The sequence below is a fragment of the Vulpes vulpes genome, chromosome 2, assembly GCF_048418805.1.
Source record: "Vulpes vulpes isolate BD-2025 chromosome 2, VulVul3, whole genome shotgun sequence".
Classification (NCBI taxonomy): Eukaryota; Metazoa; Chordata; class Mammalia; order Carnivora; family Canidae; genus Vulpes; species Vulpes vulpes.
The window spans coordinates 139,357,655-139,372,171 of record NC_132781.1 but is presented as its reverse complement, the minus strand read 5'-3'; the positions used below and the strand labels follow the sequence as shown (position 1 = coordinate 139,372,171).

General features: G+C 44.5%; 2 protein-coding genes across 6 annotated transcripts in view; one reads left to right on the top strand and one right to left on the bottom strand.

Annotated features, from left to right (window-relative positions):
- The window catches only part of BBS2 (Bardet-Biedl syndrome 2), a 30,595-nt gene extending 22,821 nt beyond the window's left edge, over positions 1 to 7,774 (bottom strand). For both annotated transcript variants that reach the window (XM_026011778.2, XM_026011779.2), the window contains exons 1-2: positions 7,535 to 7,774; positions 2,726 to 2,953 (exon numbers count right to left, since the gene is read on the bottom strand). In XM_026011778.2, the coding sequence (XP_025867563.1) occupies positions 2,726 to 2,953; positions 7,535 to 7,651 (345 nt within the window). In that variant the 5' untranslated portion in view covers positions 7,652 to 7,774. The remainder of the gene's footprint in view (positions 1 to 2,725; positions 2,954 to 7,534) is intronic.
- The window catches only part of LOC112929632 (metallothionein-4), a 34,577-nt gene continuing 27,509 nt past the window's right edge, over positions 7,450 to 14,517 (top strand). For 3 of the 4 annotated variants that reach the window (XM_026011781.2, XM_026011780.2, XM_072750197.1), the window contains exon 1: positions 7,462 to 7,567. The gene's annotated coding sequence lies outside the window, so the exon portion shown is untranslated. Of the gene's footprint in view, positions 7,568 to 14,517 lie in introns of all 4 variants that reach the window. The other variant, XM_072750198.1, reaches the window with a different exon arrangement.

Here is a 14,517-nt window from a genome sequence, read left to right as displayed (position 1 = left end):
GTACCCAGTATATTCAAAGAAAATCTACAAATCAATAATACATAAGAACTACTAATAAAAAACAGGCAAAAGACCTAGTCACTTCACAAAAGAAGGCACATAAGTGGAAACTAAGCACAAGAAAAGGTGTTTTACATCACTGGTCATGAGGGAAATGCAAAATGAAGCTACAATGAGATACCACTTCATACCTTAAAATGGCTAAAACTGAAAAGACTGGCATTACCAATTGTTGACAGAGTATGGAGCCACTGGAACTCTCATACATTATGGGTGAGAGGTGTGAAATGGTATAACCATTCCTAAGTATACCCAAGATCAATTAAATCATATGCCCACAAAAAGACTAGTACAAAAATATTTATAGCAATTTTATTAATTGCTCCAAACTGGAAATAACCCAATATGTCTATCCCACAGGTCTATGATCAGAAGAATAGATAAATTGTGGCACAATCACACAATGGAATACTACTCAGCAACAAAGAAGAACTGCTGCTCTATGCAACAACATGGATGGCTCTCACAGACATGCTCAGTGGAAGAAGCCGAATACCAAGGATTGCATTCTGGAGGATTCCATTTGTATGAAGTTCAAGAACAGGGAAAGCTAAGCTAAGGTAATAAAAATCAGAACAGTGAGTGTCTAGGAGATATAGGAAATGATTGGAATGGGGCACAACAAATTTTTCTGAACTGATGGAAATACTCTATATTTTTATAGGGCATGTCATTTGCAGGGATGAAAACTCACTGAAAAGTACCTGTAAGGCTTATGCATTTCACTGTAAGTACATTTTATCTCAATTAAAGAATACCAAGGGAAAAAAAGAAGTAATTGCATTTCTGGGAACTTATCCTTAGGAAATAATCAGAGAAACTGGCAAAGATATATGCTTATCAAAGTATCAACTATAATATAAAAACTATGGAAACAACATAAATATGCAACAATATGGAACTGATTAAGCAAAACAGAATATAGTAACAATAAAAAAATATAGAACCAGTAAGAATGATGCATGGATATACAGTAATTTCATATAAAGATGTTCACAATATGGTACTGAACAAAAAAAGCTGCATATAAGGGCCAGGGAGTGGAAATAACACATATGTCCATTAACTGATGAGTGAATAAAGAAAATATGGTATGTCTATACAATGGAAAATTCTTCAGCCAAAAAAAAAAATGAAGTGCTGATATATGCTACAACATGGATCAACCTTGAAAATATTATTCTAAGAAAAAGAAACCAGTCAAAAGATCATATATTCTATGACTTCGTTTATGTAAAATGTCCAGAGTAAGCAAATCTACAGAGACAGAAAGTATCAGTGGTTGCAAGTAAGACAGGTTGGGGGAGAATGTGGGTTGACTACTAAGGGGGACTAGGTTTCTTTTAGGGATAATAAAAATATTCTAAAATTGATTGTGGTGAGAGGCACCTGGCCGGGTTCAGTCAGTTGAGAGTCCGGCTCTTGATTTAGGTTCACATCATGAAATCAAGTCTCGCCTTGGGCTCCAGACTCAGTGCAGAATCTGCTTGTCCCTCTCCCTCTGCTGCTCCTCTTCCTCTCTCTCTCTCTCTCAAATAAAAAAATCTTTTTTAAAAATTAAAAAAAAAAACTGATTGTTGTATAGCTACAAAAGTCCCTGAATAAACTAAAACTAGATTGTATCCTTTAAATGGGTGAATTGTATGATACGCGAATTATATCTTAATGTATGTTAATATATTATAGTAATATAAGTTGTAGGGAAAAAAGGCTACATGTATATAATATGATCCCATTTTGTAAAAAACTTTCACTTAGTAAAAATCAATTTAAGAGTTGTGTTATTTCTCGGGGTGCCTGGGTGGCTCAGTCAGTTGGGCATCTGCCTTTGACTCAGGTCATGATCCCAGGGTCCTGGGATCAAGCCCCACATTGGGCTCCCTGCTCAGTGGGGAGCCTGCATCTCCCTTTCCCTCTGCCTGCTGCTCCCCCTGCTTGTGCTATCAAATAAATAAATAAATAAAATCTTAAATAAAAAAAGTTGTTATTTCTAGATGGAGAAAATTTTTTTCAAGATTTTATTTATTTATTTATGAGAGACAGAGAGAGAGAGAGAGAGAGAGGCAGAGACACAGGCAGAGGGAGAAGCAGGCTCCATGCAGGGAGCCCAACGTGGGACTTGATCCTGAGTCTCCAGGATCACGCCCTGGGCCCAAGGCGTCGCTAAACTGCTGAGCCACCCAGGCTGCCCTAGATGGAGAAATTATGAGTATTTTTTTCTGTTTTTGCTTCCCTATCTTTTTCATAATGAGTATGAATAACTTGGGTAAAAAGCTGCAGTAGCCTGTAGACAGCAGAGCACAGTAATTGCTTCTCCTATAAACTACTACACTAAACTTTAATGCAAAGCTACCAGGAGATCTATTTCCTGGCTCTTGGCTGAATTCTCAACAGATCTTGACAGTTAGTGGTATCAGAGTACCATGGTATCCCATGTACCCAATGGGAGACAAGCTGGAGTGGCACCAAGTGGTTACCAACCATGATAAAACAAGTAAGTGTCAAGCAGAATGCAGATGCAAATGGAAAAATATCTGTGTTGTTCACATTACAAGAGCCATACAATAAGCAAACCAAAATAAATGTCTGATCTCTTTCAAGCATAAAATACCAATGGACATTAGTGAGTAATGGAAATGCTACAGTTATAAAGGGGCATACTTGCCTCTCTGTAGAATAAATCTGAGTTATTGTAGACATCATAAGCCAGAAGGTTAGTCTGAGTCCCCACTAAAAGAGCATCATAGCCGAGTTCAGGGTTCAGTACTCCTGCAGTCAGGCAGCTGACTGCCTGGTTAATGTTGAGAAGTGAAACATCAGATTCCAGGGGGCTCTGGAAGACCCTGGAGGCACTGAAATGCTGGCTCCGGGTATGAGGATTATGAATAAAAACCTAAAACAGAAACAGTTAGTTACATCCCCTAAAAATACCAAAAATGTAAAATTAACATATATTTTTTTTAAAAGACTTGAGGTATTAACAGATATAAACACTAACAAGAGGTCACTTTAATCACCTACAAAACTTGAAACTCTTAAACAGTTCTGTGTATGCTGGCTTTCAATCACTATGAATCGTGGAAATCCAGTGGTTCTTAGTCTTCTCAAGAACGAGGTAATGAACATGTCCTTGTTGCTCACCAGGGCAGCTTATACGCTACCCACCAGCAGAATGTCAAAGCCCTCTTACAAACTAGCCTCTTCTCGACCAACATTTGGGAAGCGCTACCAGCTACGATGTGATTACTACATACTAAGAAGATGATGTAACATATAGTAATAAACATTTCCTTTAGCATCTTTTCATCCAAGCACCTAATACATTCACTTCCCAACCCTTAAAACTGGTTGTTTTAGGGGCACCTGGCTGGCTCATTTGAAAGAGCATGTGACTCTTGATCTTGGGGTTGTAAATTCAAGCCCCACGTTGGGTGTAGAGCTTACTGAAATAAATGAAACTTAAAAAAAAAAAACAACTGGTTGTTTTAAGGGTTAAAACTGATAGTTTTAAAGTCCAGTAGTTTGTAGATCTGTTTGACAAACTTAAACTGAGTCATGCAATCAAAGTTTTTCACGGTTTCATGGTCTATACTAGTAAGACAGAATTAAATAATTGTCCAAAGTCAATTAATTTTGCAGTTTCAACTACTGTAGACAGAATCACCCCAGACTGGTATCTTTGTGGGGTAGGAGGATGTTAGATATTAAAATGGCTTGTATGGGATCCCTGGGTGGCTCAGCGGCTTGGCGCCTGCCTTTGGCCCAGGGCGCAATCCTGGAGTCCCGGGATCGGGTCCCCCGTCGGGCTCCTGGCATGGAGCCTGCTTCTCATTCCTCCTGCGTCTCTCCTCTCTCTATCATAAATAAATAAATAAATAAACAAACAAACAAACAAATAAATCTTTTTAAAAAATAAAAAATAAAATAAATAAGATGGCTTGTAATAAATAAATAAATAAAATAATAAAATAAAATGAAATAAAATAAAATAAATAAAATGGCTTGTAGCCCTCCAAAAGGGCACAGTACAAAAACAGACATGCAGTCTATCAATGGAGTTAAAATTTCATTAGGGAAATCTTCACTATCTAAAAAAAGCTCCAAGATGACAACATGAAGAAAAAAAAGGTGGGAAGCACCGCACTAGAGACCCCTTAAGCCTCTTCCAGTTTTAAAATTCACCAATTTTAAATAAGTATTTCATCCCTTCAATAAAAATCCAAAGAGGATTAGTTTTAAGTTATTACCTGCCTGTTCAACAACAAATAATTTTCAAAGGAATTGATTAGAAATATACAGAAAAGGTACATAGCTATGGAATAGCGTGTTAACAGCCTCATTTGTGCAATAGTTTAACAACATGCTTTCTAAACATTACTACATTTGATTCTCACAACAAGCCCTGAGTTTACAGATGAGGTCAGAAGGGTCAAGGCCCTTTCCAGGTCTGGTGACTAATGAGTGACAGGGCTAAACTAAGACCTGATGCCTGGTGTCTGGTTCCAGACCCTACACTCTAGCCACCGTGCCTTACTTCCTTTTATTAACTGTTCAGAACAAAAGAATTCTTTCGGAGTCTTCCAGTAATTAGGCTGAGGGAGAACAGGAGTGGAAATCACTTATGGACTTCATATTTGCTGCTATTGGAACAGAAAAAGTTTGGGGTTTGTGACCAAGAGCAGCAAGACTCCCAGGAGCAGACTTCTCTCCCTCTTTCCCTTCATGCTGTTCTCTGAGTCTCCAGGAGACCTACCTATCCCTCGGGCATGGAAAAAACCAAGTTCAGTCACGCAACAAATGGATCACTCCCCGTGCCTTCAGCCGAAGGGACTGGCTATATAGTTCACGCAACATTTGTTCTAGCTGCTAACAATAGAATTTCAACCGGTCCCCTCAAGCCCATGATGAGAGGAAAAATGTCGTCAGAGGAAATCAGTAACATTCATCATGCAAGAAATATCCTTGCTCAAACAAATAAAATCCTTGCTCAGGCTCAGAGACCAGATGCCAGTAAGTCAAGGTTCACATTCTCAACAGAATCCCACTTAAAATGACAAAATCCTATTGCTAGAGACCTGGGCTCCAATGGTCAAAGAGGGCTTTAGCCTTACCTGGAATATTTAATTATTATTATTTTGTTGTTAATTATTTTTAAAGGAGAATATATTCCTGTATTACCTGGATCATAGAATATTACCATTTTTTAAAGTCTCAATATAAAATATCGGGTTACAACTTACCAGATTTATTTAAAGTTCTAAACAAAAATACAATTACACAGGTCACAGGACTTTCTCTCTATATCACTCTTCCAACTCCAGAAACAGACCTAGACTCAGTGTCCCTCCTTCCATTCTGGATCATGTTCTCATTCAAGGACTTCCACAGAAACCTCCGCCCAATCTTCCTGCTTCTCCTACACTCACCTCCCTGCATCTTTGCTGCAGTACCAGAGAGTTACCCTTTATCTAAAACATCAGTCAAACCGCATCACTGGAAAACAATGGTCTTTATATGGCTTACAGGCCCTATATGATCTGGCCCCTGGCTACCTCACTGCTTCCTTCATTCCATTCCAGCCCCAGCAGCTCATGTTCCTGAAACACACCAAGCATATTTCCACCTCAAGGCCTTTGCACTTGCTGATCCCTCTGCCTGGAAAGCACCTACCCAACATAACTGCAGGGCTTGTGTCCTCCTTTTCCTCAAATCTCTGATCTACAGTTATCTTATCAAAGGCCTATGGATCACCCTATCTAAAATAGCCCTCTCCCATCATTTTCATCCCCTTACTATTTTTCCCCCTAGGGAGACATTATCCAGGTGTTATTTATATGTATTTATAAATATACTTCAATATATATTAAAATTATACACACACACACATCTATTTTTCTCCCCCCCTTGGGTCTGGCTCCCCTTCTCAAATGTAAACTCCAAATGGGTGAGACTTGTCTTAACCTTGCAACTACAAAGCTAAGAACAGTGCTCAGTAGTAGCAAGCCCTTAACAAGTAAGGTGTGGAGCCAATATCCACAGGACATTTTCAGCCCATTTTTTTAGCTGTTATGCACCCACAGAACCAATATGATTTTTTTTTTGTCATCTGCAGTACCTCTTGACAATAACCAATATTATTTTATACCAGGCCCTGTGCTATGGGGCTCTACTCATTACTTTCTACTTATGTATCCCAAGGCATATGATCTAACATACAGCATGGGTAGAAGTATCTTGAAAACTATAAAACATTCTAAAAACACCAGCTTATTAAACCCACCCTGAGTCAAGAACAGGTACTTTACCTTCATTTCCACCACCTTCTAGGTGAACCACCTCAAGTATTACCCTGAACCTACCTCTCTGAACTGTTATTCTAGTCAGTAGAATGGGAGTAACAAAAAAATAACAACTAACAACTAGCGACTTACATGCTTCCATTTCCCATATGCCAAGCCCTTTATATTAATTTACTTAGTTCTCATAAAAACCCAATGTGGCAGATACTATTATTAAGTACTTTGCCCAAGGTCATGAAATTAGTAGGTACTGGAGCCAGGATCACCACACTTGTGCTATGCTGCTGCCCTGGGCACTGTAGCAAGGATGCTGAGATAATTTGTGTAATGAAGCTTTGTACCTGTCAAAAGTTATTACACTTGGTGTCACGGTATTCCATGTATCTTGGTGATGCTTCCATCAGCACACAATGCCTAGATATGCCTTGTCTGCTGGATTATAAGATTTGTCAAAGCAGGGATTTCAGCATTATCTCTGAATCCCCAACATCTAGCACAAAGGAGTATTCAGCAAGTCTCCTGAATGTTAAATGACCATGTCTTTTTCATCTCTGTGATTCCTACACCTTGCCCAGCACCTGGCACATAGTAAGCACCTAACAGGTACTTAGTGTATAAATTATAGGAAAAGACGTAAATGTACATGGATAAACATCAAATGAAATCTGAATCATTTAATATAAGGGTTTTTGCATTTTCCTCTTTTTTTTTCCCCCTCGAGAGGCAATATGAAATAGTGGAAGGAGCTCCAGAGTGACAGGCAGAGACCCCCCCCCCCCCCGGGCTCAAACCTAGGCCTCGCTACCCCTCCTAAACCTGACCAAGTCCCTTCCCTCCTGGGACGTTTCTTCCCTGAGCTCCGTATTGCACAGGAGCTCCACGCTGTCCAGGTGCCTGAAGACAAGTAAAGTCAACTGCTCGGAAAGGGCCTTCAGGCGAGACCCCAATATTCCTCGTTCCTCTGCGCGGGACCGAGAACTACAGACGACGCACCGGTTGCCCGGCAACCGTGGCTGGGGGGGGGGGGGGCGGGAGGAGGCGGGGCGGGGCCGGGCGGCGCGGCGGGGCCGGGCGGCGCGGCGGGGGGGCGGGGCGCGGCCCGCGGAGATCCCGGGGTCCGGAGGGCTCCGGAGGGCCCCGGGCGGCCCCGGGCTCCGTGCGGCGGGAGCGGTTACCTTGCCCGCTTGGGTGGCGGCTGCCAGGCACGGGTGAGTCCCGTCGTAGCGCCCTATGGCCACCATGCGGGGGCTGATTTTGTGGCGCAGTTTCAGGGTGAACACAGGCAGCAGCATGACGGCGGCGGCTCAGGGCAGGAGGGTGCGGGCTCCGGGGCCAGAGCACCGGCCTCCAGCGGCTTCAGGCGCGGAGCGACCGGCGCGGGAGGGAGGAGGCCGGCCCCCCGCTTCCCCCCCCGCCCCCCGCCCGCTCTCCGCCCCCCCCGCCCGCTCTCCGCCCCCCCCGCCCGCTCTCCGCGCCCCCCGCTCTCCGCGTCCCGCTCTCCGCGCCCCCCCCCCCCCGCTCTCCGCGGCCGCCTCCCCCGCTCTCCGCGCCCCCCGCTCTCCGCGGCCGCCGCTCCCGTCCTCCGGCCGCGCAGGCTCCGCCCCCCCGTGCGCGACTGCGTGGTCGTCCCGGCGCCGGCCGAGCCCGGAGGCGCCTCCCTCCCTCCGGCGGGGACGGGGCCGCGTCGGGCTGCGCTGCGCGAACGAGTGGGAGCGTGGTGCTCGGGGCCTCCTGCCGCCCCCAAGCTGCGCCCCTGCAGCCCCCGAGCGTCCCCGGGTGAATGCCCGCCGGGCCTTCCGATTTAGCTGTTAGTCGGGGCAAACCAGGTGCGTCCCTGCGCTGAGTACCCCGATTCTTTCCGAATAAATAAATAAAAATCAGGCTTTAGACTTTCATGTTTAAAGAATCCAGAGTCCCCTTGTACAATTCCCTACATATTTTTACATGAAAATATACAAAATGGGAAAGTCACAAAACGTCTCCCATTCATTCAAATATGCAGTGTGTCAGGCACTGTTGCAGACAGTGGAAGTATAGCAGTAGACACACTAGTTCACTGCTCCCCTGGAGCTCTGCTGCTGCCGACTTACTAGTCACGAGAGACTGGCACGGAACCAGAAACACATGCAGTAGGTCATTTGTCATTTGGTGATGAGAACTATAAAGCAGGGAGGAGGGGGAGAGAGTTGGAGGGAGTGCAGTACTTCGTAGGGAAGGGACCTCACTGACAAGTGACCTTAGGTAAGGACTTGAAAGTGAGGGAGCCAGCCTTGAGGAAGAGTAATTTGAGCAGGTGCAAAGGCCCTGAGCACTCCCTCTGGCTGCCTTCCGGAAACAGGCATTCAGAAGTGAGGGATGAGGTGAAGTAGGAACCAACACAGGTGACTGGGAAGGAGCAGCCACTGAGGAAGTAGGACAAGGACCATAGTGCTCTGGAAGCCAAGTGGAGACAAAGAGAAGGAAAATAACTGTGTCAGATGCTATAGGTAGATCTTGAAAGATGAGTTCTTGGATATTCTTATTACTTGGATTATGTAATCACAGCTATACAAATGAGCATCTTTTTTTTTTTTTAAGATTTTATTTATTTGAGAGAAAGAGAGCATGAGCAGGGTGAGAGGCAGAGGGAGAAGCAGGCTCTCTGCTGAGTAAGGAACCTGACATGGGGCTCGATTCCAGGACTCTGGGATCATGACCTGAGCCAAAGGCAGATGCCTAACTGACTAAGCCACCCAGGCACCCTGAGGATCTTTCTTAAAGCCTACTGCTGTGTCTGTGACTGGGCGTAACCTCCTTTGGAGATCATGTCAAAAGACCAAATTTGAGGGCCATGATGGAGTGTAAGGCCTGAGACAATGGCCCTCTTTACCCCCTCTGATGGACCTTGCCTCTGAATTCCCCCAGCCCCTTTCTGCCCCACCACATCCTCTGTCACCCTTTGAGACCCCACAGTTCATAGCAGTTCCCTGACCAGCCTCATAGTAGAACTTGCCCTGGACTTTTCCCCCTGCCTTCCTCCATCAGAACTTAATTTGTTTTATGAAGTATCCTTCCCCTCCGCCCCAGACTCTACTTCCACAGAGTTGTCAGCAAACTGAATCCACTCCCCTTTGCTAATAGCTGATCTCAGCTTGATAGGCCACCTTTCTCAGGAACAGCTTGAAAGGAATGAATATCTAATAGAGATCATTTTGGGCGGTCAGTTTTCGGACAATCTCCATATGCCAGGCAGTATTCAAGGGTCCACAAAAACAGTGGTGAACAAGAAAGATATAATTGGTGCCCCTATGGAGTTTTTACAACCTAGAGGAGGTAAGGAGCAACAGACATTACACACGAAAGCAAATAAGATCAATTTTATCTGGTCATAAGACTGATGTGCTGGATGGGGCTCAGAGAAAGGCTCTCGGAAGAAATTTGCCTAAGGTCTTTATGACAAGAAAGCAGCAGGCATTAGAAGATGTGGGGGGAGGGCTTTCCAGGCAGGGGTAATAATAAAGGAAAAGGCCCAGGTTGGACATGTTTGAAGATCAGAAAGAAGACAAGGTGGCTGGAACGTAGTGAGTGAGAAAGAAGTCACATCACCTTGGGCTATGAGCCACACCAAGGAGCTTGGATTTTACTCTTTAGCAGGCAGACAAGTCCATGGCCTACTGGATTTCCATGTAAGGCTGGCCTTGGCCTCCATCCACCAGCAGAGCTTCATTCACTTTATGTGCTGCATTGGTGGCCTCTGCCTTTATAGTTTCTCTTCCTAAGAGGACATTACAATTAGCAGCAACAGCAGCAGAATCACTAACATTTCATTTTCTTCATGCCATCATTTCTAAGTACTTCATGTGAATCAGTTCACCTAATCCTATAATAACCAGGTACTATTGTTAGCCCATTTTACAGATGGCAAAGCTTTTCCACTGTCACCTCCTCCCTTCACGACTCTTTGCTGGCTCCCCAGTTTCAACTAAAGAGAGTCCAAGCACTTTGACAGCTTCTGGAAATCAGCTTCTAAACACCATTGGCCTCTGCAAGCCTCCTCTTCTGTCACTTCTAGCCTCAAACTCGATCCCTTCGTGGATGCTATCTCTATCTTCCCTGCCTTTGCTCACATTGGCCCTCTGCCTAGAATGTCCTTTCCTCCCTTCATAACAGGTTGGACATCACCACTCCAGTTGGTCATGTCTGCTACCACATTTAAGAGGTAGCCACCCTTTCATGGGTGGAAATCACATCATTTGCCATATAGGGGCTGTTTGAGTCTTTGGATCACAATCCTTTTTTTTTTAATTAATTTATTTTTTGGGGGGGGGATCACAATCCTAGTTAGGATCAGCAAGGATCTCCAGAAGGTTAGATAATCCCCATCCTCTTTGACAAACACTGATCAGAGCAAGGGACTTGGGGAGGCTCTCCTCTAAGGAGAAAGGAACAACAGCTAGAATAGGCTGGCCCAGAGATGACTCTCCCTCTACCAACAGTCCACAAGTCTTCTCTATCTCTCATGACCCCCCAGGAATCACTGGTTCTTCAGAGGGAACATCTGTCATCTTCACATCAGTGAAACCTGGGGCTTCTGAGGACCCAGGACTGTGGGAAGTTGCTGATGGGCTCTAGACTGGCAGCACTACATAGTGGGTGAGCCCACAAGTCTCAAAGTTTGAAGACCCAAGTTCCAGATTCCTCTTCCATCAGTCACTCCCTGAGACTCAGGCCCATCATTTAATCCTAACGCTCATATTTATTGAGAGCCTTTTCTCTGCCAGGCACTTGACACGCACTCACTTAACCCTCACAGCCACCCTCTGAGGCAGATTCTATCATCATCCCCATTCTTGTAAGAGAATGGAAACTGAGTCACAGGAGGTTTTATAACCCAAGGTCACATGGCTGGTAAGTGGCAGAACCAGAATGGCAAACCCAGGTGGTCTGGCTCCAGGGCTTGAGCTACTAACCACTGCACTTACTGTACTGTCTGTCTCCTGCAGTAAACTTCCTGAGTGCCAGCATCTTCTAGAAAAGAGAAATATCTGGAGTACTACTTCTGGGGAGTGTCGTGATAATTATACAAACTAATATAAGTAAAACAATGTCCTGCCTTAATAAGGGTTCCCATAAACGGTTATTATGATTATTATGGGCTTTTTATATTAAGCCTGCCTTTGACTTGTTAGGGTTGTTATAATAAATGTGTAATAAATGTGATGTCCTTTTTTTTTTTTTTAAGCAAGTAACATTATTTCCAGTTCCTTTCAGCCCTGGGGGAGGGGAAGCGGGGAACCCATCTAGCTAGACCAGGTGTGGTGGGAACTAGGTGAGACCTGTCTTGGAATGCTGACTTCTCTGTCCCCTCCCCCGCCCCCCAAGTCCTCACCTTGCTATGTGAAGCAGCCCCACTAGAGGGTGTGCAGGTGTAAAGAACAGAGATTCATGTACCTTGGGACTCCGGATAACAGGCCTGGAGGAGGGGTGTGCCTGGTGAGAGGGCCTTTCGGGACAGAAGGCCTCCAACTGTCGGTCATGGGGTTGCCTTCTGGAGAGTGCCTGGGGCAGGAGGCCAACTGGAGGAGGACTTGTGACTTTTCTTTTGTGCACTGTGATGTTTGTTGTTTTCACAGCAAGCTTGTACTTTTGTATTAAACACACACACACACACACACACACGCTTTAACATAAAGTAGTGTGAGGGGCACCTGCGTGGCTTAGTCAGTTTGGCGTCTGCCTTCGGCTCAGAATATGATCTCAGGGTCCTGGGATCAAGCCCCAGATTGAGCTCCCTGTTCAGCAGGGAGTCTGCTTCTCCTTCTCTTTCTGCCTCCCACCTGCCACCCCCCACCCCAGTTTGTGCTCTCTCTCTCTCTCTCCAAATAAATAAATAAATAAATAAATAAATAAATAAATAAATAAATATTTTAAAAACTAAAATAAAGTAGTGTGCAAGTGGAGGATGTCTATGGATTGTAGAGATGCAGATCTATAGCCCCTCCCCACCCCGTTTCCCCAGAACCTGCCTTTACAGGACCCCAGTCCAAGGGCACCTGGGTGGCTCAGTGGTTGAGCGTCTGCCTTTGGCTCAGGGCGTGATCCTGGGGTTCCGGGATCGAGTGCCACATCGGGCTCCCTGCGAGGAGCCTGCTTCTTCCTCTGCCTATGTCTCTGCTCCTCTCTGTGTGTCTCTTGTGAATAAATAAATAAAATCTTTAAAATAACCTCAACATACTACATTTTAAATAATTTTCTTGTATGTAAATTATGCATCTAGGAAGTAGGTTTTTTTAAAAAAATTTTAATCTAAATTTAAATTTAAAAGATTTTTAAAGAGGGCAGCCCAGGTGGTTCAGCGGTTTAGTGCCACCTTCAGCCCAGGGTGCAGTCCTGGAGACCCAGAATCGGGTCCACATCAGGCTCCCTGCATGGAATGGAGCCTGCTTCTTCCTCTACCTGTGTCTCTGCCTCTCTCTCTCTCTCTCTCTCTCTGTGTCTCTCATGAAAAAATAAATAAAATCTTTAAAAAAAAAAAGGATTTTTAAATCACTCCCATACATTAAGTCTTTCAATGACTTCCCATTACACGTTAAATAAAACCTAAAACCCTAAGTTGGTCTACAGAGCTCTGGTGTCTCTGAACCATCCCAACACACCAAGTGTGGCCTCACCTCAGGACCTTTGCACTTATAGCTCCCTCCACCTGGGATGCACTGCCCCCAGATCTTACCAAGTCTGGCTCCTGCAAGTCAGTTAGGTCTCAACTCAATATCTCTCTCCTCAGAGAGGCCTGCCCCATGCCCCAGCTCTCTTTCTCTCTTTCTTTCTCCCTCGTTCTCTCTCTCTGTCTCTCCCTATCTGCTCCATTTTCTTCAAAGCATTTATCTCTTTCTGAGAATATCTTATTTATTTCTTTACTAGTTTTTTGTCTGGCTGTCCATGTACAAATACAAGCTCTACAGGTGTCTTGGCCACTTCTGATAGGGAAGCCCAATAACTAGAAATTCCCCCCACCACCATCTGAAGAGAAAGAAGAGGTAGAAGTCAGGCAGGTTAAAGCAATAATATGGCTTTATCCCTAGTGAGAATTAATCATGGAGAATGTGACTTCTATTTGCTAAAAAAGTGAACTTCCTCATCCTGAATGCCTGAATCAAAGAGATTTGTCCATCTCTGGAGAACCACAGGCCAAATCCTGGGTCAGGCTCCTTTCTTTTTTTTTTTTTTTTTTTTTTTTTTTTTGAAGATTTTTATTTATTTATTCATGAGAAACACAGAGAGAGACAGAGACACAGGCAGAGGGAGAAGCAGGCTCCACGCAGGGAGCCCGATGTGGGACTCGATCCCCTGACCCCAGGATCATGCCCTAAGCGAAAGGTAGATGCTCAACCGCTGAGCCACCCAGGTGTCCCAAGCTCCTTTCATCACATGTTAAGGAGTCAAGCAGGCTGGCTCTCTGGAGGAAGCTGAGATGCCAGCCCAGGAATCAGAGCCAGGCAGCAGAGGCAAAAGACACCAGGACTTCCATGTAATGTTCTTGCTCTATCTACAAGAAACATCCCAGCCTAACATCATCCAAGCATCCTCAACAATTCCTGGCACGTAGTGGATGCTCTTTAAATATCTGATGAATGAATGATGGCCTAATTCAAATAAATAAATATCACATTGTACATACTTATTTGGCAGGACCTACTACAGCACCTTATAGTCTTTTCCACCTGGAAGGCTCAGCCTCCAGATCTTGTCAAGCCTGGCTCCCACAGTCAATCAGATCTCAGCTCAATGCCCCCCACCCCACCCAGAGAGGACTCTCTCTCATTACCCCGCTTTATCTCTCCCATCCTATGGTATTGGCCTACACAACTTCTCCCCACTGAGAAATTCAAAATAGATTGTATGGTTTTGTACCAATAAGCACCATATTTTGCACCATGACACCCACAAGACCATACTTGAGATTCTGCACATGATTCTAAATATGATTCTGGGTAAGCCAGAGACTCCCCAAGAGAAGGGAAGCCATGGGGGATTGATTACCATTTGCACACAAATGAGGATCAGGACTTCATATTTTTAATACATAAACAACAATAAAGCAATGCTGTGTATCACATCTTCAGTTTTGTAAAGACCTATTCCATAAGTTATATTTAAGGACTCTTTAGGAAAGTAAGAT